The 27,249-nt window shown below is 40.8% G+C and overlaps 1 protein-coding gene across 6 annotated transcripts in view; it reads right to left on the reverse strand.

Moving 5' to 3' along the window:
• Nucleotides 1-27,249, reverse strand: part of Rgs22 (regulator of G protein signaling 22) — a 116,462-nt gene that overhangs the window by 61,890 nt on the left and 27,323 nt on the right. For 5 of the 6 annotated variants that reach the window (XM_055620255.1, XM_055620265.1, XM_055620247.1 and 2 more), the window contains 7 exons: nt 26,123-26,291; nt 21,965-22,085; nt 19,802-20,420; nt 18,379-18,540; nt 11,892-12,066; nt 6,523-6,656; nt 1,257-1,371 (listed from right to left, as the gene is read on the reverse strand). In XM_055620255.1, coding sequence (XP_055476230.1) covers nt 1,257-1,371; nt 6,523-6,656; nt 11,892-12,066; nt 18,379-18,540; nt 19,802-20,420; nt 21,965-22,085; nt 26,123-26,291 — 1,495 coding nt within the window. The remainder of the gene's footprint in view (nt 1-1,256; nt 1,372-6,522; nt 6,657-11,891; nt 12,067-18,378; nt 18,541-19,801; nt 20,421-21,964; nt 22,086-26,122; nt 26,292-27,249) is intronic. The other variant, XM_055620284.1, reaches the window with a different exon arrangement.

The raw sequence follows: 27,249 nt of genomic DNA on the forward strand, positions 1-27,249 counted from the left end.
AAGTTCGTTATCTGCCTGAATATAATGTGATTCTTTATAGCATTGTTCAAGCTGGTCTTGTAAATTCTGCTGGCTGTAATTTTATTTTTGTAGAATATATGTATTAATGCAATGTGTTTGCATCTGTCATGTATATTCATTTATGAAGCTCCAATTATGGCAGCAGAAGTCATTCAAACTGATCTGATTCTAAGCCCGATATTTAGAGCAACCCCTGACCTCAATTCCCTTCACATTTTGGTCACCTTCCAAGTCTCTGTTGGTGGCCTATCTCCTGCATATTGACTGTTATTTTAGCCTTGAGGTGCTTCTATTCTAGCTACAAGCAGGTTATAAAAAGAACCATCTCTGAGGCTTCTCAGTGCTGCTTGTTCAGGGGCGTCCCCTCTGTGGACAGTTTCACCTCGCCCTGCAGGTCATGGCCTTTGGAGTGGGAACAGTAATGGACGGTCTCATAAAACTCTGCTGCTTGTGGCATCTATGGCAACAATGTCAGCAACCATAACACCATCCTTGAAAAAAAGATAGCTGGCAATTTCTCAAGGCTTATACTCTCTTTATCACACTGTCTCTGCTTGCTAAACAAATTCTGAGATGAGAATATGATGATTTTTCTTAATGTTTAACAACATTTGAAACTAAAATATCCTTATTTTAGTAGGAAAAAAGCCCTGATTAGTATAAAATGAGAAGTATTTACTTAAAAGATCTGCACAAAAAATAATTAAATGTTTAGATAATATAAAAACTGCTAAGGATTCTGATAGTAAAATTCTCAAAGGAGAAGAGATTTTCATCTAAGTCTTTGTTTAATAAACCCTGCATTACATGCTTGTTGTCAAAGTAGCCACAATCTGGAAACTCGTATCTTCATAAAAAAGTGAAGATTTCTAAGAAATAGCATCCAGTGTTATTTTAATTGTTAAAAAACGGAACAAGAATACTAAAGGGTCTTATTTTATATCTGATGTGTCATCAACCTAGGCCATAACAACTGTTTTTGAAAAGAGTGATTAATGCAGGGCTGAGCAGTCAATACTACCAAAAAAATCAACCAACCAACCAAACGAACAAACAAACAAACAACAACAACAAAAGAAAAACATAGGTGAAGATTTGGTGGGAAAATTCCTTTGCAACTAAAAACCAAAATGTGTTGCTTAGTGGAGGAAAAAAATAGTAAGCTTAAAATTCTAAAATTAGTAATGGTGGTTGATTAAATGAGGAACATAGTTTTCAGTCCTTAAAATACTCACATTAAGTTCTTCTGTATAAGTATATTTTCTGTCCAGCTGGGGCTTCAGACATTCAGAGATGTCAGTAAAAGATGTCAAACGGACCACTGTGGTGGCCTCTGGTAACCACTTTGACCTAAATTATAGGCATAAGAACAAACTGATCAGTTAGTGAATCTGAGTATTGTCAATCTATCCAGCATCAAAGGACTCCCTCAAAATGTTAAAGACTGGATGAGAAACACATAGTTAGCATCAGACTTAGGGTGAAAACATAGATACTGCCCCTAAAACTGTGACAGAGCAAGGCCTTCTATTTTCTTCACTTCTATTCAGTATCATGCGGACTAAAGAGTCTCTCCCAGGCAGGAAAGTGAGGAAAGAAACAAAGGTGTCCTGATTGGGGAAAAAAAATGTTAAATGATCTTTACTCTCAGGTATTATACCAAATCTACAGGGAAAAAAATTCCCACTAACGTTAATAATTGAGTTTATTTAGGGCATTGGGTAGAAGCTAAATGTACAAAATCAGCTATTTCTGTACACTAAAAATGGACAGAACAAAAATAAAACATTCTCATTCAGACTATCCTTAAAAAAAACAAAATATTTAAAAATAAAAATTTCAACCTTACTCTCCACATCCAGTGACTTTACACTCTTATTTCTTTTTAAGATTTTGTTGTTGTTGTTTGTTTTTCTTTTGACTGTGTACTCTTGGTTGGCCTGAAACTCACTATGTACACTGCAGCAGGCTCATCTCCAGCTCACGGAGATCCACCTGCCTTTTCCTCCAGAGTGCTGGGATTAAAGATGTACCCTACCACACACGGCATGCTATTCTTTTTCTTTTTCTTTTCTTCTTTTAAATAATAAGTACACAAAATGTTTTTATTGTACTCAAACAAATCTGAAAATAACAAATATATATGATAATTTTGGAGGTGAATTAATCATTATATACAATGAAATATAAACCTCCCTTTATCTCTGTCCACTTTCCCCAAGTTCTCCTTCCCCTGCTAACTCAGTCTTCTATTTTTCTTGCTAAGTCCAGCTAACACTGCCCTACTATTGTACATGGCTGTGGGGCCTTCCAGACCTACCAGTGCTATACCTTCAAAGAAGATTATTTTCCCTCCCCCAGCAGCATCTCCAGACAATAGCTCCTCAGTGAAGGATGACACAGATGATCTTCTCTGTCCATGTGGGGAGCGTCAGCTGCCTTGATTGTGTGACAGTGTGTAACCACTGGTGTGAGTTAATGAGTGCATTGGCCATGGCATGTTATACCCAGATGATCGCATTTCACAGCCCTCCTCCTGACCCTCAGCTCTTCAAAGCCTTCTGCCTTTTCTTCATGGAGTTCTCTGAGTTTGGAGAGGCAGATGCGATAAAGACATCTCCTTTAGGGCTCAGCTTTCAGGCTTTTGTTCTCTGCATTTTGATCATCTCTGCATCTCTGTATTGACTACTGTCAACTCCTCTAATCAAAGTTGGGAGCAGCCCAGGCCCTGGTCCAGATTCCATCTTCACCCCAGGTCAGCAGCTGAAACAACTAGGAGTTGTGCAACTTTGAATGGTTACTCTTATTTCTATCTTTATATCTCATTTTTAATGTTTAAGACAAGGCCTTACTATGTAGCCCACATTGGCTTAAAACTCACTATCCTCTGCCTCAGCATCCTGAATGTTATAGGCATGTACCACCATGCCCAGATAGGTGCAAATTTTAAAAAGAATAATCTATGAAATGTTAGTCTATAAGTAATGTAATAACTTGAATGGCTCTCATGGGAATCATGCCAAGTTTCAAAGTCAAGTTCAAAAGATTGCACTCAGAGGAATTGGCTGCTCTTCCAAAGGTCCTGAGTTTGATTCCTAGCAACCACATGGTGGCTTACAACCATCTATAATGATATCTGGTGCCCTCTTCTGGTGTGCAGGTGTACATGCAGGCAGATTATTATATACATAATAAATAAATCTTTTTAAAAATTGCACTTTAATGATTCCATTTATATGACTTTATTGGGCTGACAGAATTATGGAAGATTTGCCATTGCCAGCAGCAGTGATTGTCACTACCCTGTTTCTTATACTATAGTTCCTCAACACTCCCAGACCCTGACCTTAACATGGAAGACTGAACACAGCATCCCATGCACACAAAGCAAACAGGGTAATAAAAAAGATATATGCCGACCTGTTTTTCTTCTATTTATTTAAAAAATTTTATGTGCATGGGTGTTTGCCTACATGATGTGTACCACATGCATGCCTGGTGTCTGAGGTGGGCACAAGAGGGTACCAGTTCCCCTTGAGTGGAAGTTATAGTTAGGGGCTGCCATGTGGTGTGGGGAACCGAACCCAGGGCCCCTAGCAAAAGGACCACATGCTCTTAAATCACTGGGCCATCTTCTCAGCTCTTCTTTTTGCTCTTTATTTCAACACAAGGTCTCAGTCTGCAGGCCAGGCCTGTCTTGAAAGCTGGGCATCCCAGACTGGCCCTGACCTTGTAATCCTCCTGCTTAGCTTCTCAAACAGCTGGGATCACAGGCCTCTCCATCAGACCCAGTTTTCATTCTGACAATAACATGCAGACTATACCTTTCCCAAAATAAAAAGAGAAAACAAAGGTGATCTATACTAATTAGTTCATCTTCAAAATATTTTTCCAAGACTCTCTGGTCTTGGGGTTGTGAAGTCAATATTCATTGTTAGTCAATCACACTGTCATGTAAAATTAAGCACTTTGCTCACCCACTTTACACTCTTTCACTTAGGCACACCCCCCTTTGTCTTCAAGGACACCATGCTGCTCTGGGTCTGAACGCCCTGCGTCTCTTCCATTTTCTAACCCACTTTACCTACCAGAAGCTCGATAACTTAGTTTTTCTCATGTGCTTTTCTGGGCTCAAAATCTTTATTTCCATTGTTCAGAATCATAAATATCACAAGTGGACCTGATGTAGTATTAGATTTTTATTATGGTAACATTGACTTTTTTTTTTGTTTATTTGCTTTTTGTTTTTTTGAGACAGGGTTTCTCTGCATAGCCCTGGTTATCCTGGAACTCACTCTGTAGATCAGGCTGGTCTCAAATGCACAGAGATCTCTTCCTGCCTCTGCCTCCCAAGTGCTGGGATTAAAGGTGTGTGCCACCACGGCCCAGCTAACACTGACATTTTTGATACTTTTGCCAACTTTTGTTGGCAAGGATGAGAAGAACTGGAACCTAATACACAAAGTGTGTCCACCCTCAAGAGGACTTTAAACTATATTCATTCATTCAATACTAATTAAATATAGAGCATGCGCCACATATTCTATTAGGTGATTTGCTGTACCATTCACATAGGCTTTGTCCATAGCTGAACTGATCAGCTCCCGCCTCCACTTTTATTTTTCCTGTTTCCAAGCACAACATTGACAAAAGCTAAGGTAAAGTGGCTCTCATTGCAAAGTTCAACTTCAATGAAGATAAATCCCTTTCTAAAGTCTACCTGCACACCAAAGGTAACACAGATCATGTTGGTGACAGTGTCATAGGAATGATGCAGTCACATATATTAGAAGGGTAATAAATTGTTACAACTCTTAACAGAGATGGTTGTATAGTTCCTTGAAGAACTTAATACTTCTGAAATTATCTTCATATGTACATATGTGTGAGCTCTAGAAAAAGAAAGACTAGCCACCTGGAAATTGTTTGTGACAGCAATGGAAGAAGAGACATATACTCAGAAGAACAGAAGCAGTGGGAGCCAGGACTGGACACTATCTTCAAAGTGCTGAAAAGGAGCAACTACCAACATCTAGGTCCAGACCCTGTGAAAATACCTGAGAATGAAAATGAAGAACATGAAGGACCTTGAAACCATTACGAACACAGACCACCAGATACAAGAGTCCAGAGATTGTTTTGATTCCATTTATATAAAACACACACAGGGCAGAAGCTGTAAAGTAGGACAGGGGTTGCTAGTGGCTGGGGAAGGAATATGGAGTGGCTGCTAAGGGACACAGGCCTTCTTTTTGACATCATAAAATGCTCAGGAATTAGGCCAGCAAGCTAGCTCAGCAGGTAAGAACCTTGCCACCAGGTCTGACAACTTGAGTTTGCTCTCTCAGACCAACATAATGGAAGGAAAGAACTTATTGTTTCCAAGTTGTCTTCTGATATCCACATGTGTGCCATGTCACAGACACACATGCCTATACATACACACTCACCCAATCAATCAATCAATCAATCAATCAATCAATATTAGTTTAAATGTTCAGGAATTATATAGTGGTGGTAGTTGACTTTCCAAATACACTGAAAATCAGACTGTACAAACTTAATATTATTTAATTTGCCAACTTTATTCTTATATAGATTTTACTTCAAGTAAAAAAAAAAAGAATAAATGTGAAGTAATAAATTACTAAACAAAGAATTGTCCAAACCTAAGATCATAGAATATTATTCAGAATAAAGAAAAAAGATCCCACTGGAAACACAAAACACTATAGAGTGAGGAAACACAAAGTAGAGAGACTGCACCGTGTTAAAAAGTGGCGTGCTATTCAGGGTGTTAGGAGTTTTCAAGCTGGAGATGTGGACTAGCACAGAGCCAAATGAGTGTTAGGAGGCCACCTTCTCAGTTCTGACTGTGGCTGGACACAGAGACACTGAAAGGATCAGGCCTGACCTTCTCCTCCAAAAGTCATCCGTCCCAGGAACTAGGCCATAGGTCACCAATTCCAGGAAAAAGAAAATCATAAAATTCCCTACCCAAGGAATAGCCTGGAGGTAACCACAAGAATGGGAAGATATCTTATCTCAGGCAGGGCATCAGGTGCTGGGCAGACCATTAACCTAACATTCCTGATATCTATAGATAGCTCACTCAATGTTAGTTATGTTAGTTAGCCAATCACTCTGTAACAAGCTTGCTCTTGCTGAATGTCATTCAATCTTGTAACTGCTAAACTGGGAATCCCAGTTCTTGCAAATAAAAACCCTACAGTGTGGCTGCTTGGGGCTCTCCTCTCTGATCCACTGTGTTGGTGATGATGAAGAGACTGAGCTTATGCCTGAATAAATCTCTTTGCTCTTGTTCCTGGTGGTCTTTGAGGACCTTAAGATCTGGGCATAACAATATCATCTCTTTAAGTGTATCAATGTCTGGGATTCTTCTATCTTAGATTCACTCATAAGCTCCTAATATACAGTACTGACTCCTAAGAATTAATACTAAAAACCAATGAACTTAACATTCAAAAAAACTGCACCTACCCTTTCTCAAATCCATTATCTTTATAAGAAACTGGATGCAAAGACTCACTTCTCCCAAATTTTTTAGTCTCTTGGATTACTTTTGATAATTTCTTAGGAGATTTAGATGGCTGAAATAAACCGATTTCTTCTCCCTAAAAAGTGAAAAGATAATAAAATGGAAAATCAACAAAATGAAAAAGGAGAATAGAGCTCTGCATGTTTATCTCAAGCTTGTTTTGGTCTGTAGATTTCAACCCTCACTCTCCTTCCTACTAAATATCCCACTAAAATAGAAATGCTTCCCTCAGACATGCAGGTTTTATAAGACAAGCAGAGTGAAATACAACAGTAATTTAGGTAATAAGAAAAGAGGAGTCAAAGGCTTTTGTTAGGTTCTTACTTCCAGCACCATGGAAGCAGACTCTTTCCTGGGAAAGAACTTGGAAGCAATCCTTTCTTCTGAAACAGAACAGGTTTAAACTTGTGTGGGAGAACATCAGAAAGTGGTGGGTAGGCAAATAAGAGAAAGATGCTTGCTTAGTCCTTAGCAAGGGGTCTATAACTTAATAGTTCTGTTTCTTACCTTTTACGGACATTTTATGTTTATAGTAATTTTTCCCATTCTTAAAAGTTTCTAATGGTAGGAGCAAGGAGAGATGGCTCAACATTTAGGAGCTACTTTTAATTGGCTACTCTTCCAGAGGGCCCAAGTTCAATTCCCAGCACCTACATGGTGGCTCACAACTATCTGTAATCCCAGTCCCAGGGGATGCAAAAGCCCCCTTCTGGTATCTATAGGCATAAAGGTGCACATGCAAATAAAATACACATACATGCAAAATGAAAACATATTTCTTCAACAGAAGTATAAGATGGGACTTGCACCAAGAGCAGTTGGGAGCTCTCCAAGAAGAGAGCCCCTGAAGAAAGAGTAGAGAGTGGGGAGGAGAGGGGACTTATTGCAAAAGGGAAAAACAGTCAGGGATGGGAAAGAGAATGGTGCTTAGGAAATGAGCAAAGCTGCACTTCATTGCTGGAGGTACTCTGCTGGTTGGGGTTGTAGTTCTTGCCTGGTCCAGATAGCCATTATGGCATTAAAGGCAGGACGCCCTCCCCTTGGCAGGGTCCCCTGCTATCTGCCTGAGTTCATCTGGAGAGTGTCTTTAGAAATAGACTCTCCTAACCACATTTGATATTTGGCCTCTGACACAGCTCACTGCTAGCTCTCCCCTCCCCAGACTATATGTTAATTAGGTACTGAGTGTGCAGTATAATGCAAATCAAGCATCCTTGAAGTGCCTAGGATAGGTGTACATAATTCTCTGGAATTAAAGTTGAATTAGCCATATGCTGTTTGGCACACCTCTCGCTTCTCATTTACTGCCCCTTCTGACTTCTTGAGCTTCAGGGAGATAGCCCCAGGCAGGAGAAGAACCAACATTTCATTGGTGTAGCTTCAGGTTAAGATTAGGTGTGTGGTGCCTGTTGTAACTCAGGCACGTGAGAAATGAGGTAAGAAGGTCACAAGTTCAAGGCTAGCTTGGGCGACACAGCAAGTCCTTGTCTCAAACAAACACATGCAGTTTTAAGTATTAAGCAACTATTAGTGAGAAATACTACAAGGGGCTGGGCTTATATTAAACATATATTGTACAATCATAGTTAAATGGCTTTCAACCTCTGAGGTAGAGGAGGGAAGTGGCTTAGTCCCCATGCTATGGAATCATTTTCAAAATAAAAAATATTCTGGAGCCACAAAACAATGCGCATGTATTTAAAGCTGCTGTACTAAACACTCAAACGATGAGAAAGTATGTATTTATGCTTCTTAGTCACAATAATTTAAAAAAAATGCTTTTAGGCCAGCTGTGTAGCCAGTGGTGTAGTGCATGGTTGGTGAGCATATGGTTGTGACTCCTGCCCTAAGCAACAACAAATGCTTTCTTCTTCTTAATTTATTTCTTTACTGGATGCAGGGTAGTAAACCTGGCTTTAGAACTCAGTTTGTAGACCAGGCTGTTCTCAAACTCACAGAGACCTGCGTTCCCTAGTGCTGGGATGTAAGGCGAGCAACATCATGCCTGGCCTATACATTATTTTTAAAGTTGTGAGCATGTGTGAGCGTGTGTGCCGGGGGTGTACATGCTCCGAGGTGGACGGAACCTCGAGCTGGAGTTACTGACGGTTACAAGCTACCTGATATACACACCTGAGAACTGAACTCAGGCCCTCCGGAAGGACAGCAAGTGCTCTTGACCACTGTGCCATCTCTCTAACCTCTACTCACTTAAAATTAAATAAAAAAAAATATTTCAAATGTATAATACAGGGAAATCCCGTTAGGGAGAGTCTTTGGATGTTGGAGTGTGTGTTCTTCTGTAAGTGCACACAGAGACTGGAAGAGACGCCCTGGAACTGGAGTGTTAGGTATTGGTGAGCCACCGCAGGTAGATGCTGGGAAACAAGCCCAGTTCTGCAGGGTCTTAAAATCAGAGCCATCACTCTGGCCCGTAAGTTCCAGTCTTTGAGCTTGAACTTTGTTGCTTGACTGAAAACCATAAGAACAGTGAGAGATGGCTCAGCATGTAGGGATGTTTATTGCTAAGCTTGACAGCCTGAGTTTGGACCCAGGAACCCACATAGTGGAAGGAAAGAAAGATTGTCTCTGATACAGCACCTCACACACATTCTGTGGTAATGCTTACACACACATGCGCATATACACACTAAACAAACATGTAATTTAAATAAAAAAGAATAGTCAGAATGAACGGTGGCAGGAAAGTAGGAAGCCACACTAAAGTTGAAGAGGAAATGCCCTTCACTGTGAGTGTGTTGGTGCTGTGGGTATACATGTGCCCAATTTGTATACCCATTAAAAAGGCCGTGTTTTACTGGCTATGAAAGTCCAGCAGCTCTGGGTGTTTTCTGCCAAGTGGTGACAGAGCACATAGAGCAGGGCCAGAACAGACTGTCTAGGCAGAACACACCATGTGCTCACCTCAAGAGGAGCCCAGAGAAGGGACAGGCAAATTTGGTCTACGGTACTTTTCATACTAGCTGAACTCTCCCCATGCTTGGGCACTGCTCACTTATTGGAGATCCTTCTCTTAATTGTGTCACTTATTTTTTTTCTCCTTCACAACTTGCTCAGCTTGATAGTGTTTATAAGAATCATCAGCTGTCGTGCTGGTGAGCCCAGGCTGCATGGGCTGAATAGGCACTTGGTGCACTGGAGTGTGCTAGGGCCTCAAGGCACACAGCAGATCAGGAAAGTCAAAATAATGGGTAAGAAAACAATGAAATGGGTAAGAAAATAATGAAAAGCATGGTCTTCTCTAGTGGCAAGAACATCACTGGAGAGAAGGAATTAGAAATTCCCCTCATGGGGGAACAGCCTTACCAGCCCACAGAGGAGGACAATGCAGCCAGTCCTGATGAGACCTGATAAACTAGGGTCAGCTAGAAGGGAAGGAGGACCTCTCCTATCAGTGGACTGGGGGAGGGGCATGGGAGGAGAAGAGGGAGGGATGGTGTGATTGGGAGGGGTTCAGGGAGGGGGCTACAGCAGGGATAAAAAGTGAATAAACTGTAATTAATAAAACAATAAATAAATTTTTTAAAAAAGAAATTTAAATGTTTGATTTCTACAGCAACTCCACAGAACCCTGATCTCTGTTGAGACCGTGGGGTCTCTGTCTGCACAGCTCCTCAAATGATGCTAAAAGCTACCTGCCAGCATCACTGCCGAACACATATATCATCTGGAATTTTATTAAAATACAGATTCTAATCCATGGTTCTAATATTCATGTGGGGTTGGGGATGTAGGTTCTAAGCCAATTCATTGATTTGAGAGTGACCCCAGCCTTTTCCAGGTCAGTTAAGCCAATCTATGAAGTAGAGACCTTGGTAATGGTATACTTTAAAAGCACCTGGGGAGATTTCTAATGTGTGCCTGGAATTCTGAAACCACAGAGAAAGAAAACTGGTGGCAGCTCTAAACTGCTGTGAGTGGAAGCGAACCTTTTAACCTGTGTCACACACCGTGCTGCTTTTGGAGTGACGCGCTGCGCTTCTGAAGCAATCTTGGGGCAGTGTTGTTTGACTGGGACCAATAACAGAATATTCTGTGATACCCTTTAAGGCAGTGAAACTTTTCAAGGATCTCGGACCACACCTACAGTTACTGCTTCACCCTGACAATCTATAAGGTTACTTACTAATGCCTATTATTACTTTCTCCTACCAGACTTTCTCCTCCACTTTTTGCCTTTTTTACTCTTCACAGTGAGCCCAAAGCTCCCTGCCTCTGGTTCAGCTATGCTGCTCTCAGCTTACCTGCTCAATTTCTATTATATTTACACAGCAACTATGCTAGGCTAGGCTGCTCTAGGGCTGTGAACTCAGCACAGAAAATTCCCTTCTCTTCTAGGAGGAGGTAAAAGGCAATAAACAGGTGGATCATGTGGCTGTTAAGACAAAAAGGCAAAGCAAGGCAGGGCAAAGAGCACAGATAATGATGGGAGGTGGCAGACTGCCCTATATAGGGGAGATGCTGTGGACCAGCTGAAGACAGCCTCTGGCAGTAAGCGATGGCTGAGCTGCCCTGCCATCTAAAGGGCATGGGAAATAAGGTACATCAAGCACAGGGAACTGAAAGTGTCCAGCCCTATGGCCTCATGTGATGTTCACAGAAAAGCAAAGGAAGCAGGTGGCCAAAGGAGAATAGGGCCAAATGAGGTGGAAAGGCTGGCAGGGACCTGTACAGCTGTGCACAATTTTCAGATTACATCCTAAGTGGAAGAGGAGGCCATTGCAGAATTTCCAGCAGACAAATGAGGGGCATGGTTGCACACCTCGGAAGGATGACTTAAGAACCATCAGGGGCCTTCCCCCTTTTTTTTACATGTGGTGGTGTATACACTGTAACAACACACTTGTGATAAATGCGATAAAGCTGCTGTACTTTCCCATTGCTCTGATAAATTACGCTAATAAAAGCAATGTAAGAGGGAAGGATGTATTTTGTCTCACAGTTCCAGTGACACAGTCCATCATAGCAGCAGGCAAGGAAAGCATAGAAGCAGGAACAGGAAGCTGCTGATCATGCTGCCTCCACCTTCAGGAAGCAGCATGTCAACAGGAAGTGGAGCCTGGCTATAAGGCCTCAAGATCTAGCCCCAGTGATATATTTCCTCTAATATGGCCCCATCCCTAAAGGTTCCACAGCCTTCCCAAACAGTGCCCCAACTGGGGACAAAGTACTCAAACATGTAAGCCATGGGCTATAGTTCACATTCAAACTACAGCAGCTGGCAAAGACCCACGAATAGACTTTGACTTTGACAGTTAACAGAGAGGAAGTTACCCATTGGCCACCCTACCTGGACCTCAGGGGTCTGTGGAATGCAAGACTTTGGTCTTAATGGCAGGAGGGTTGCTATCTGTGGGAAAGGGTCAATATCCTTCCTTGGTTTCTCTTGACGAAGGCGCCAGAATTTCAGTTCAGCACTAGCATTTTTTGTTGAAGACGAATGAGTAACACAAAATCTTGGTGCCCTTTTTATTGGAAAAAAAAAAAAAACTTAAGATATAAAATGTTAAGATGAAACAAAAACAAATGTCAGAATTAAAAGCCTACAAATTATCATAATTGTTAATTCTTTCTGTCACTTTTTATTTCTTTTTCTGCTGGCTCATCTTAAAAATATTTTTCTGTATGTTACTTCATTATACTCCATTCACTCATAGAAAAAGGTAATATATTTTTAAAACTTAAAATATTAAAATTATTTGCTTGATGAGAAAAATAAACTATTAAGGAATTTTTAAAACAACACAAAATGTATTTTAAAGCAATTTGGTATTCATCTATAATACCAAATCAAAATTGGTAAAATTAAATTAACACTTAAAAATATATAAACATATCATTTTATTTTTTTTTTATTTTTTTTTTTTTGAGACAAAGCCTCTCTTTCTCTGTGTCTGTCTCTCTGTCTCTGACTCTGTCTGTCTGTCTCTCTCTCCATATCCCTGGCTGTCCTGGGACCCACCATATAGATCAGGATGGCCTGGAACTCACAGAGATCCACCTGCTTCTGCTTCCCATGTGCTGGGATTAAAGGCTCACACTACCACACCTGGCTAAAAATATAAATATTTTAGAATGTTCAAGTATGCTCCTAAAATGGGCAGTATAGAACAGTTACATATTTTTCACATCTTATACTCTGAAGGTAGGAATTAATTTTACAACAATTTATATAAATAAAAAATGAAATCTGCTTCAGAAACTCAAGGAAGACTGTGTGGCACAGAACAGAGAACCTTTGTGGTGTCCAAAGGTAACTCCAGCCTATCAGGCCTCTTCTGAAACTGCTCTGTAGACAAGGTTTTCCCTGGTGTCAAGCCTGAGGACAAGTTCCTATTCCATATTCCAGAAACTGATATAAAACAGCTTCCCTTTAAAGCAGGAGGAAGGAAGATGGTTCCCGTCTGAACATGTTAGGAGTGATGTGAATCCGAAGGCTGCAATTAGTTTAAGGTCAGAAAACCCTGCAGTTAGTGTGGCTACTTCACAGTGTGTTACTCAACTTTTACTTTTAGACTTAGAAACATCCAAACTTGTTTCTTACTTGTGTGTTAACCAGTAAGTGGGTCACAAGACCCTTCTCAGCTCCTACATGTGGTAGCCAAGGACTCTAGACACCTCAATTTCTTGATTCACATCATTAACTTCCATTCATATTCAACAAATCTCTGCTGCCTTTACCATTTTAACTTGTCCTTAATTCCACTCACAGAATTAATCTTTGATGAGCCATTTTCTGATCCTGTCCAGTATAATAAGACATTCCACAGTGAATTCTAAATTAGCAGTGTTACTTCTGATGCAGCCATCACACAAGCTCTCATACACACTGGTTTTACCCATTTTTATTTTCAAGATCTAGTGATCAGAAGATGCTTGACACATAACCGCCAAGGATTTGGGATGTGTGTGTGTGTGTGTGTGTGTGTGTGTGTGTCACAAACTGGAAACAAGTCTAATTCTTCGCTGAGTGGCGGGACATACATACAATGAAATACCACTCAGGAACAAAAGGGAGCATATTGTTGACACACAACTTGACTAAACCTTGAGAAAATTACGCTGAATTTGAAACATTCCATATTATATAATTTGTGCTGATGTTTTCCAGGAGTTGGGAGGAAAGAGACAGAGGTTGGTGTGATGCTAACATGGCAGTACCAGGTATGCTTTTGGTAATTGTCCTGGGTCTTGACTTTGGTGGAACATGCATGAATCTATAAATGATAAAATAACATCAAACTAAACATACACATACAAATGAGTGCACATAAAATTCATGAAAAGATAGGTAAATTGCATAAATGTTAATTTTACTTATTTTGATATTGTACTACTATGAAAGCTATTCTTGGTTGTCAATTTGACTACATCCGGAATTAAGTAAAACCCAAATGGCTAGGCATACCTATGAAGTATTTTTTTTTTCCTTAAGTAAATCATTTGAAGTGTGAAGACCCACTTCTAATCCAGATCTTTTGAGGTGGGAAGATCCAACTTTAGTCTGGGCCACACACTTTTGCTGGCAGCCCATAAAAAGAACATAGAAGGTGGAAGCTTTCTCTCTTAGCCTGCTCTTGCTCTAGTTAGCAGGTCATTCCTTCACTGGCATTAGTGCCTACTTTCCCAGGATTCTGGTGTATAATGACTAGCTGAGACAGCCAGCCTCATGGACTGAATAACTACTATACTCTTGAACTTTCTGTTGGTAGACAGCCATTGTAGAACTAGCTGGACCACAGCCCATAAGTCGTTCTAATAAATCCCTTTTCTCTACATAAAGGGAGATTCATTCTATAAGTTCTATTACTCTAGAGGACCCTGACTAATATAATTTTGCAGGGTACGACCACTGAAGGAAACACACACAATATCTCTTTGGATTGTTTCCTATAACTGCATATGGGTCTATAATATTTAATTTAAAGAAGATGCTGGAGAGACAGCTCAGCATTTAAAATCATGTAGTGTTTGTTCAGATGACCTCAGCTTAGTTCCAACACTTACAAGATTCTGTGACTCCAGCCCAGAGGACTGGATGCCCACTTCCTGCCTTCAAGGAACCTGCACACTTGTGCACATACTCACACACAAACACAAATATATCCTTATAATAAAAATTAAAAAGCCAGAGTTCTTCTATCTTGGTGATTTTTCTGAAACTCAGTGTTTTAAGGTGGGTGGCATGTAACCATTCTGTGTGCCTTAAGATTTATTTTAATTTATGTGTCTGTCTCTAGGTGTACAGATAGACTAGTGCCCACAGAGGCCAGGAGAGAGTGTTGTATGCCCTGGCTGTGAACCCTCTGATGAGCGGGCGATGAGGACGGAACTTGGGTTCTCTGCTTTTAGTTGCTGAGCCATCTCTCCAGCCCCAGGATAGTTTTTTTTTTTTTTCATTTCTATATTTTAATAAAGAACCAGAAGAGATGGTTCTACCATTATGGCAACCTGGATCCCCCCTTTTATTTTGACTTCAGCAGGTGAACATTTGGGAGAAATGTAGGTTTATGAATAACTTTACCCAACCCAAACACGTTTCATAAAACAGTAATTTATTAAGAAAAAATATCTAAAATCTATAAATGAAGTGGGGGACATCTGGGTGGCTCTCTAATATCTTGTGTGTGTGTGTGTGTGTGTGAGAGAGAGAGAGAGAGAGAGAGAGAGAAAGAGAGAGAGAGAGAGAGAGGGTTTCTCTGTGCAGCCTTGGCTGACCTGGACTCACTTTGTAGACCAGGCTGGCTTCAGACTTACAGAGATCTGCTTGCCTCTGCCTCCCCAAGTGTTGGGATTATACTTGTGCACCATCACACTCAGCTAATATTTTAATATTATAGACTCATTCAAAAATTACTTAATTTTATAGATGAAGGTCATGTATCCACTTAACAATTTACTGTTCTATTGTATTTAATGTTTTTATTCTTTATTATTTTTATTTTTTTATATTAATTACAGTTTATTTACTTTGTATTACAGCTGTAGCCCCCTCCTTCATTCCCTCCCAATCCCACCCTCCCTCCCTCATTTCCTCCCTGCTCCTCTCTAAATCCACTGATAGGGGAGTTCCTCCTCCCCTTCCATCAGGTATCTTCCGGACTGGCTAAAATGTCCTCCTCTGTAGCCTAGCAGGGCTGCTCCTCCCTCGGGGGTGGGGAAGTCAAAGAGCAGGCACTGAGTTCATGTCAGAAACAGTCCCTGTTCCCATAACTAGGGTACCTTTCTTGGATACTGAGCTGCCATGGGCTCCATATGAGCAGGGGTTCTAGGTTATATCCATGCATGGTCCTTGGTTGGAGTATCAGTCTCATAAAAGACCCCTGTGCCCAGATATATTTGGTCCTTGTGGAGCTCCTGTCTTCTCCAGATCTTACTAACTCCCCTTCTTTCATATGATTCCCTGCACTCTGCCCAAGGTTTGGTTATGAGTCTCAGCATCTGCTTTGATACACTGCTAAGTAGAGTCTTTCAGAAGCCCTCTGTGGTAGACTCTAATTAATTAAAAATCTTATTCTTAAGGGAAAAAGGTACTATTGCTTGTACCTTTATCTGAAGATGAGGTTCTGATAGTCGCTTTCCACTCATTATAATCAAACTACCTAATTTCATAAGTCACAAAATAGCAACTCTCCTATGTTATCTTTTTTTAAGGTTTTTCATAATGTTTTTTTATTTTTATTAATTACAGTTTATTCACTTTGTATCCCCCCTGTACCTCTCTCCCTCCTCCCCTTCCACTCCCACCCTCCCTCTTCCCTACCCAAGATAGTTTTTAAAGAGAAGAGAACAGCATAGGGGGTGGGAGGTGAGAATTCAGCTGGGAGGTGACACTAGAGAACACCACAGAGCACTTGCTAACTCCTCACAGATCTAAACTTCACACCCAAAGCACTGGAGCAACAATAACAGTTGAAGAGAAATGGCAAAACCAAGTCAACTGTACCTCAGTGAACACTTGCTGCCCTGCAAATAGCATTTCTTTTCTACACTGTATCCACTTGGTCTCTGTACCCAGAGCAGTTACCATGAATTTTATTACACTCATTTCACATGATGCTCTTCCTACTAGACCACGAACCCTGCTAGACCAGGTTTTAGCCTATAAAAGGTTACCACAGCACTTTACCAAGCGTGCTCAAAACACGTGTGGTGCCACACACGGTTACAAGAACTGATTGCATGGTAATTCTACAAGGGTGATCTCACAGAGCTGCTGAACCCTATCATGTATTTACAGACACCAGGCACACCAAGTGTCAGACACTGTTCTATTGCTCCTATAAAGGAAAGCACTCGGTTGGGCTTACAGTTTTAGAAGCTTAGATCATCGTGGTGGGGAGAATGGTAGCAGTCAGATGCTGCAGAAGTACTTGAGAGCTATATCCTCATCAACAGGAAGAGAGAGAAGAGAGAGAACAAAGGAATTGGGCCTAGCTTTGAAACCTCAAAGCCTACCCCCAGTGACATATTTCCTCCAAAAAAGGCTACACCTCCTAATCCTAGTTCTTCTAAATAGTTCCACAACCTAGTGACCAAGCATTCAAATCTATGACACTATGGAGAGCATTCTTATTCAAAACACCACATTCCACTCCCTGACCACATAGGCTTGTAGCTGTACCACACTGCAAAAATGTATTCTGTCCAACTTCAAAGGTCCCCATAGTCTATAATAGTCTCAACATTGTTTGAAGTCCAAAGTCTGAGATTCAAGGCAATCTCCTAACTGTAATCCCCTGTAAAACCAAAATAAAAAAGAAGATCACATACTTCCAACATACTATGGCATAGAATGTACATTATCATTCCAAAGTGGAGGACATACTGGACCAAAGCAAGATTGAAAACCAAGAGGACAAATTCCACATTGATTTTCAACTCCTTTCAGCTTTGTGGACAACAACATACTTCTTTCTCTTGGTTCTACACTCAACCTGCAGCTCTCCTTGGCAGGTATCCCAGAGCTCTGACATCTCTAACATTTTGGGGTCTCCAAGGCAATGTAGGCTTCACCTTCACAGCTTCACACAATGGCATCTCTGGACCTCTATGCAGAGACACCCCTGACACACACCTAGCTTCCCTTCTGAAACCTTATGAGCTGTACCAGCACAATTTATGTTGCTCTCAGCACCATTGTCTTTCACATCCCTGCTAGGATGGCCCCTTAAACCTGCTTAAAATACTCAACTTTCCTAACTCAAATTCCCAAGGTCCACATTCCGTCAACAAGCAGCAAAGGCAGGGTTGTCACAGAAAACCCCACTCCTGCTACCAACTTCTTAGTTGCTGTCCTAATGCTGTGAAGAGACAACATGACCACAGTGACCCTTACAAAGAAAGCATTTAATTGGGGACTTGCTTACAGTTTCAGGGAGTTAGGCATCATGGTGGCAAGCATGGTACTAGAGCTGAGAGCTGCACAGCCTGATCCATAGGCCAAGAGAAAGACAACCTGGTCCTGGCATAGACTTTTGAAGCCTCAAAACTCACCCACAGTGACATACTTCCTCCAACAAGGCCACACATCTTAATTCATGTAATCATTCCAAATAGTTTCACTCCCTGGTGACCAAGCATTAAAATATATGAGACTATGGAGGCCATTCTTCTTCAAACTACTACATCAAGTATCTAAAAACATAAATACTTTTCAAAGAACTAGTCATGTTCAGTTTCTATAAATTATATAACCATAAGACAAAAGGTATTATTTATAACTAGCTTTAAAAAAGTAAAAGAAAATTACTTTAATTCACATTATTTTTCCTTACCAGTACAGAAGCAGAGGTTTTAGTACCTCAGTCTGAATGTTTTTCAAATGTTCTTCTGTCCACCGGGATCCATGTAGCAGTTTAAACTTAGACAAGATTTCTGTAGAAAGGTAACGCTCCCCACTGCTCACAAGGTAGCATTTTTTCATTTTCTCAAGATGTCTTTGTTAAAACACAGTTATATACACATCAATATAATATTCAACTTTCTAAATGTAAATGTTTCAGACAAGTAATGAATACCTCAACCTATACTCATTACAAAGTACTAAAGGGTTTTGCAGACATAGATTATTTCCCAGGGTGTTTGCTTTTCTCAACAGGCTGGATGGCCTCATAGAGCTGTGTATACCTTAGTCTCTAAACTTTGTAAATTTGTTATTTATAAAAGAGAAAGCAGATGTCGTTAAGTGGGGACTAGAAAGAAATCAGCCTGCAACCCATAGGTCCCAAGGGAATTCCAGAAATCCTTCTATACAGGGGACCACTGCCACGAAGATGTAATGGAGCATCAGAAAAAAGCTAAGATGTCATGCTGCTTGCTTGTAAGTAGAGGAAGGGGCTATAAACTAAGGAGTATAGGAAGTCTCCCTCCATAAACAGGAAAATGTAAAGAAATAGATGTCACTTTAGTTCACTAAATATGGATAACTCATTGTATAGACAACGAAGGTCCAGGGTACTGTTCCTGAAAATCCCAAGACTTCTTGCATACAATTCTTCTGATGTGTCTTACAGATATAAATCAAGTCAGGCCTCAGAATCAACCATGTGTAGAGCCCTATTTGATGAATAGGCTGTGACCCAAATACTTTTCTAATAACTATAATAAGCCAGATCTACACCATGCCTGGAAGAAATCCAGGCTAACCTGCTTTGGGTTAGATGGGGCCTACCGACATGGCAGCTTTCTGGCTCTCTTAAAGGGGTGCCCTGTTAGGATAAACTCACCGTGACCTGGAGCACACGGAGCTGGGAAAGCACAGTGTTGCACCCATCAGACCATCAGAAGAGACTCAGTATAGACAGACAGCCATGTGGCATCCGACTAAGGACCACAGAATGTGTTAGCCAGCCAGGTTGATGAGACAAAAGGCCCACACATTGCCAGTCGTACCTGTCTAATGTGAGTGTGGTCACGTAGCTCACAACTTGCTTTTTGTATAAAACTTTTATACCATTATGAAACTATAAGAAGTAGAATAATTTTAGAATAGGAGAAACATTCAAACCCAAATAACTATTATTATTGGTATCTTAAAGCTATGTAATCAAAAAACCTGAGATAAAAATGTATTACCATAAAATAAATGTCATTGTTTTATCCCTCACAGTGTATAAAGTACATTTTAATATTTGTGCTTGAGTAACTCAAATAAATATTCTATAATTTATTTTTTAAACTATTAAAAAATGAAAATACCTTTGATGTCTATCAGGTTCCTTAAGAACTTTTAACCTCTCGATGTCCATCCACAGCCACCAGTATCTTTCCCCTAATGTGCCCTTTAAAAACTTCTTAAATCTTTCAAATTCCCTTCTGTTGCCAATGTCATAGGTTCTGTGAGAAATGCACCAGTCAGCCCTGCTCTCGGGCCCAACACTCTCACTCTTTGAACTTAAACTTACTGTTTCCAATTTATCTTCTGACATTTCCTTTACGGTTTCAACATGGGGAGAACTTACGACTTTCCTGATAGGCACAGGCTTGGCAATATCAAATGCCACTTGGGATACGTTGTAGAAGTTGATATAGCCTGGACTGTTACTAAAGGAATGGCCACTGATGTGCTCAATGGCTTCCTTCAAGATAAAGAGTATATAGGTGTTTAGGAATTCTTCAACCGATGAGAAATGCACTATCAGGTTCCTGTCCTGGTCGTCCTTCTTTTCAAGGTAGATTCTCAGAAGAGCTTGAGAAGGTGTGTCTTTTACTGATACAGACCCTTCTTCTTCTTCTTCCATCTCGGGAATTATTGTAGTGGTTTTAGATGGGCTTTTTGCTCTCCTGGGGTGAACTCCATCATCAAAGATAAAAGTCTCTGCATAAAATTATAAAAGGCTAATAGGTTAATATGAACACAAATTCATTCACTGTTAGACAGGTGCTATAGAGAATGGCAAATGGGACAGTCACAGGGAATAACGACTTCAGAACAATTCTCAAGCTTTGCTGGGAGGCCATGAGGGGAAAACCGACAAAAGGAATTAACTTTGTCTTCTGGCAGACATACAAAATATTTATAAGAAGGCTTTAAAAACTATCATGCATTCAGTTCTTATCATTAAAGTGACAAATAACATAGGGACTTATAAAAGCTTACATTTCCCTTCTATACAATAGAGTGTTGGTTCTTATATTCTCTTTCAGAACTCAGGGAACTATGAAAGTTTGACATGTCTACTTTTCCTCCGAACTCCACAGATGAGATAACTGTCTGTCATCAGTGTGCTTTGGTAGCTTTCTCTAACCACATTTGAAATTCCATGGACTTGAAACACTTCATTATAATTTTGTATTGAAAATGAATATAACAACTTTCCCCCAACTCTGTACACCTTCGAAGAGATAGAGCACTCTTACATCAATCCCATAAAACAGAGTGGCTGGGTGGACTCACCTCAATCCCATAGAAAGGGGACAGAAGGGGGTGGGCTCAGAGAGCAAGGTATTCTTGCCCACTGCCTCCAGCCAGCCTGCCTTTTTGTTCACTCTCATGTGCTCTAGATCTCCATGTGAGTACATGGAGAAACAGTGGGAAGTACACAGAAATTAGTCTAGACTAAAACATAGAAGACAAATTCAATTTCTACCAATGATTATTTCCATTTTGTTGCTGTTGTTTTTGAAACAAAATCTTCTGGCCTTGGCTTCCTGAGGGGTAGAATTCTAGCATGTTCCAAAGATCCCACCCTATTTACTTTTAGGTCAGAAATGTTATTGTACCTGCTTTATTGCAAAGACTTTATAGTAGGAATTTTTAAAGTGTAATAGAAATAAAGATGAGACAGTCACTGGCTGCAGAAAGTGTGACAAGCTCTAGGGTACATTTACTATACACAATTAATTTAACCTGGCAGAAGAAATAAAGCAAGATTCCAAGTGGATAACTCATTACAGAAACCATGCAGCTAAAAGCAGGGCATGCTCATGAAGGCCTGCCATGCCAACATAGCAGAGGCTGAGGCAAGAAGGATCTCTACGATTTCAAAGCCAGCCGGAGACACAGAGTGAGTCTGCAATTAGCCTGGACTGCACATAGTGAGCCTATCTCAGAAAACAAAATCACACTATTAATAAATATCAGAATTCAGTTCCAACCACCTTCATTTTATCATATCGACTTTTTGAAACAGAATCGAGCTGGGGTGGTGGCACATGTCTGTAATCCCAGCACACAGGAAGCTGAAGCAGCAGCACTTAAGTTTAAACCCAGCCTGTGCTACATAATGAGACTGTTTAAAAAACAACAAGAACCAATAAAAAAAAATAAAATCAAGCAGCAACAAACAAACAGCACTAGAAAGTGGAAGGGAGGCAGGGGCTGTGGATAAGTGAAGGCTGGCCTTATCTTTGACTGCTTACCGGAAACAGCTGGGGATGCAATTTTTTGGTGGGGTCCAGAGCAAGGCAATGAAAAAGTCGTTACTGTTTTCTGACTTTGCTTTGCTAGTGTAAACCAGTCTTTTGTTTGAGTATAGGAGGCCTAGGAAGAAAGAGACATTAATTAACATAAGCTTAACAATATTCTGCCAATTGAAACTCTGAAAAAATTATAATTCAATTTATAAACTATAATGTGCAAGGGAAGTTATTTTATTAAAAGAAAATTGTACTAAAACCTCAGCAGATAAGAAAAGGAGGCTAGAGAGGCGGCTCAGCAGTGAAGAGCACTTTCTATTCTTACAGAGGACCCAGACTCAGTCCCAGCACACAGAGTGCCTGGAACCAGCCACGCTCCTCTCCATCCCACCCATGGCCACAGTGAGCACAGAACTCCAGGCCCTGGCAGATCATGACGATGTTGATGGCCCTTCCCGCTGTTTCCATTTACTGCTGCACAGACCAGCCCACATCCTCACCACCTTGGGGTCTGATTTGTGTCCTTTCTGACTCTTCCCGTGTCACTCTCAAGACCATTGGGGACCTGTCCCTGCTCAGCCACATCTGTGCCCAGGCTGGACTCACAACTTTGCTTGGGCTCAATGACACACAAGTGATTCCTACTCTACCTGAGCCAAGGAAGGCCCCCAAGGCTTTTTTTTTCCCTTAATCTCACCCTCAAAAGCCCTCTGAAGCAGAAATATCTCTGCTTTTCAGGGAAAAGAAGTTTACACTTAAAAACAATGGAAACTCTGCTTTGTGCATCTCCAAGCCAATTGGCCCAATCTTTGAGCTGAAGGACTAGAAGGTAGAAGGACTACAGCCTTTGAGGGGTTGGTTCATGAGGTTCCACTCCTAGCTGAGGAGATATTGACAGTTAGTGACTAGTGGGCGGGGCTCATTTTTCTTCAGGGGTTATAGCCACTAATAAGCTGTGTTCATGAGATAACAAATAACCTCATACTAATGCACATGTGAGAAAACCAATGGTTGCTTTTCTTAAAACATACCCACACATACCACCCACCCACCCACACAAGGAAGTAGGAGGGATCTTGTTGGAGAGGGTTCCAGAGGGAGAGGGGATAAAAGAAGGGTTGGAATGAAATGATTGAAATACATAATTATCAAAGGGTAAAAAAATATTAGAAAGTTAAAAAGGATTTTTCTCTCTTACATTTCCTGGAAATCTAGGGGAAAGAGGGACTGCCCAGCATCCATCCCATTCCTCCTTTTCCAGCAGCTTTGTCAGCCTGCTACTCAATCTTTGACTCATGGGAGAGAAATGGCTCATATGGAAGCGTTGGGATCCCTTGTCTATTGTACCCACTCCACACAGCAAATCAGGCCACACAAGACAATACACGAAAGGGAATATGACAGGAAACTTCTGTGTGGCCGCGGGTTCCTTGAATGGGTGAATGCTGTGAAGGCTCTAATGTAGGTCCATTGTCTTTTTCATTTACTTATTTATTCGCTTGAGTTTTGTACAATAGTGTATCTCTATATATTGCTCTGGATGGTCTCAAACTTATTAGGCCGCCCAGGTCATCCTTATTCTCAACTTGAGATCTTCCTGCCTCAGCATCCCAAGTATACAGGTGTGCCACTATACCTGGCTTACATACATTATTTATTTTTAATAAATATAAATTCATCCAACATTAACTTGGGCCACTCTGTCCCTGGAAACCCACTTAGGTGGCCAGGTCAGAACCGTTTACAGACTTGGCGCCTAAAGTAAACCAATCATTTCAAAAGTCAACTTCCCTTACCCAATCGTGTAATGCCAAGGCATGTAATTCCCTGATTGTGGTTTTTCCCTTTAAAAATCTTGTTTCCCTAGACCTCCCACAGGAAGGTTTGTGATCCAGGCTGAGCAAGTATCCAATAAACCCTCATGTGTTTTGCAATGGACTTGAGTTCTGGTGGTCTTTTGGGGTCTTGCGATCTGAATACAACAAAGCATTATTCAGCAGAGAATATGTAGCTGGGAAATATAGCTGGAAAATTGCCCAGGCTACAAAAGTAAGTAGGTGTGATATGACAAAATGAAAAAATAAATGTTCAAGCAACATAGCTCTATCTGTTTCAGTACAGGAGGCCCCAATAGCTTCTTTATATCTGATTCCTTTAGCTGTGGATGTAGAACATTCAGTTGAAAGAATTTGAAGCCCAGATCAAGTTAAGCAGAAAAAATGGCCACAACTGACTGGCAGTGTCTGCCATAGATGAAGAATAAAAGAATAGCACACATGGGCCACATGCTTGCCAGCCCAGATTTCATACAGACTTGTGTATTCTGGTGTGTTGCAAGAAGAAAGATCTGGTAACTGAAGGCAAAACAAACAAACAAATTCTCACTATATTATAGATGATGTAAAAGGACAATTGATTTTAGGTTGTATTTATTTAAGTCACTCACGATGACTCCACACTTACACAATAACAGTTAAATAGTAATGTATTTTTACAACTAAGTATTACCTAGACAACACCCAATACCTTTTATAAAAAAAAGTAATTGAATTCCTATAATAACAAATTCAGAATATAATGCTAATGCCCTTTCTTCATAGGTGATACAGAGCAATCTCAGTTTGCTACTTCGTATACATAAGGGAAGAACTTTTATTTACATTTCTGGTAAAACATCAAACAAGTCAGCATGAACCCATAAGAAACCTGACTCTGCTTAGGCAGGGGGTCAGGGACTGCTTGACACTGATGTCCCTTGACACTGAAACAAAAGTTTTCTTGGTGCTGAGCCATGAAAACCCTCACCCTACCTGGCCAAGAGAAACATAAAACTTTTTCATAATAAGCTCAATGTCCTTAGTTATCAGGGAAATGCAAATCAAAATGACCTTGAGATTTCACCTTAACACCCATCAAAATGGCGAAGATCAAAAACTCAAGTGACACTACATACTAAGGAGGATGTGGAAAAAGGGAACCCTTCTCCATTGCTGGTGGGAATGTAAACTTGTACAACCACTTTGAAAATCAATCTGGCACTTCCTCTGAAAATCAGGAATAGTGCTACCTCAAGATCCAGCTATACCACTCCTAGGCATATATCCAAAATATGCTCAAATATACAACAAGGACATTTGCTCAACCGTGTTCATAGCAGCTTTATTCATAATAGCCAGAATCTGGAAACAACCTAGATGTCCCTCAATGGAAGAATGGATACAGAAATTGTGGTACATTTACACAATGGAATACTATTCAGCAATTAAAAACAAGGAAATCAGGAAATTTTCAGGCAAATGGTGGAAACTAGAAAAGGTCATCCTGAGTGAGGTATCCCAGAAACAGAAAGACACATATGATATATCTCAGTTATTAGTGGATATAAAATATAAAATAAAATATAGGATAAACATACTAAAATCTGTACACCTAAACAAGCTGAGCAAGGAAGACGACCCTGGGTAAGATGATCAATCCTCACTCAGAAAGGCAAACAGGATGGACATAGGAAGAGGGAGAAAACAGGGAACAGGAAGGAGCCTACCACAAAGGGCCTCTGAAAGACTCTACCCTGTAGGGTATCAAAGCAGATGTTGAGGCTCATAGCCAAACTTTGGGCAGAGTGTAGGGAATCTTATAAAAGAAGGGGGAGATAGAAAGACCTAGAGGGGACAGGAGCTTCACAAGGAGAGCAACAGAACCAAAATATATAGACACAGGGGTCTTTTCTGAGTCTGATACTCCAACCAAGGACCATGCATGGAGATAAACTAGAACCCTGCACAGTTGTTGCCCATGGCAGCTCAGTGTCTAAGTGGGTGCCCTAGTGAGGGATACAGGGGCTGTCTCTGACATGTACTCAGTAGCTGGCTCTTTGACCACCTCCCCCTGAGGATGGAGCAGCCTTACCAGGCCACAGAGAAGACAATGCAGCCACTCCTGATGAGACCTGATAAGCTAGGGTCAGAGGGAAGGGGAGGAAGACCTCCCCTATTAGTGGACTTGGGGAGATGAGGGAGGGAGGGTGAGATTGGGAGGGGATAAGGTATGGGGATACAGCTGGGATACAAAGTGAACAAACTATAATTAATAAAAAAATAAATTAATTAAAAATAAAAATAAAATACAAACAAACAAAAGAAGCCTTCCTCTTCACCTTACCTGGCCAAGAGAAACGTAGAACTTTTTCATAATCAAGAGATCTTCCTCTTCGGTGGTGGAAAGAGGTGGAGTGTGTGGTTTTCTCAGGATCCAGGGGGAAAGGTTTGTACCTACTATGAAATTTATACCTGAGTTGCTCCATGTTGCTTGTGAGATCAACTTGGCTAACCTGTATTGCGGAAAGCACAAATTAACAAAAGCATACTCCCGTAGGTGTTCACATTTTTCCATTTGTATTTTATTTAAAATTATTATTCTAGGCAAGGTTCACAATTTTGGGATTTTCCATGTTCACACTTGAAAAGGAAAACCTCAGCCTCACACTGTGTTTTTTTCTTTCTTTTTAAATTTAATTTTATTTATATATTTATTTATTACAATTTATTCACTTTGTATCCCCACTGCAGCCCCCTCCCTTGTGTCCTGCCAGTCCTACCCATTCTCCCTCTTCTCCCCCTATGCCCTTTCCCTAGTCTCCTGGCAGGAAAGGTCCTTCTCCCCTTCTATCTGACCTTAGCCTATGAGGTTTCAGTAGGACTGGCTGCATCATCTTCCTCTGTGGAAGGCTGCACCCCCAGGGGGAGGAGATCAAAGAGCCAGCCACTGAGTTCATGTCAGAGACAGCCCCTGTACCCCTTACTAGGGAACCCACTTGGAAACTGAGCAGCCAATGGGCTTCCTTTGAACAGGGGGTCTAGGTCCTCTTCATGCATGGCCCTTGGTTGGAGTATCGGTCTCTGCAGGGCCCCCTGGGCCAAGGTTTTTTGATTCTGTTGTTCTCCTTGTGGAATTCCTGTCCCCTTCAGGTCTTTCTGTCTCCCTCTTCTTCCAAAAGGGTTCTGACACTCTGCCCGAAGTTTAGCTATGAGTCTCAGTATCCCCTTTAATACTCTGGTGGGTAGAGTCTTTCAGAGGTTCTCTGTGGAAAGCTCTTGTTCCTTGTTTTCTCCTACTTCTGATAGCTATCCTGTTTGGCCTTCTGAATGAAGATTAAGCATCTTCCCTAGGGTCCTCCTTGCTGTTTAGCTTCTTTAGGACTATAGATTTTAGTATGTTTATCCTATATTATATGTTTAGTACTCTGTGTCTTTCTGATTCTGAGATACCTCACTCAGGATGACCTTTTC

The sequence above is a fragment of the Psammomys obesus genome, unplaced genomic scaffold, assembly GCF_907164565.1.
Source record: "Psammomys obesus unplaced genomic scaffold, mPsaObe1.curated_primary_1811, whole genome shotgun sequence".
Classification (NCBI taxonomy): domain Eukaryota; kingdom Metazoa; phylum Chordata; class Mammalia; order Rodentia; family Muridae; genus Psammomys; species Psammomys obesus.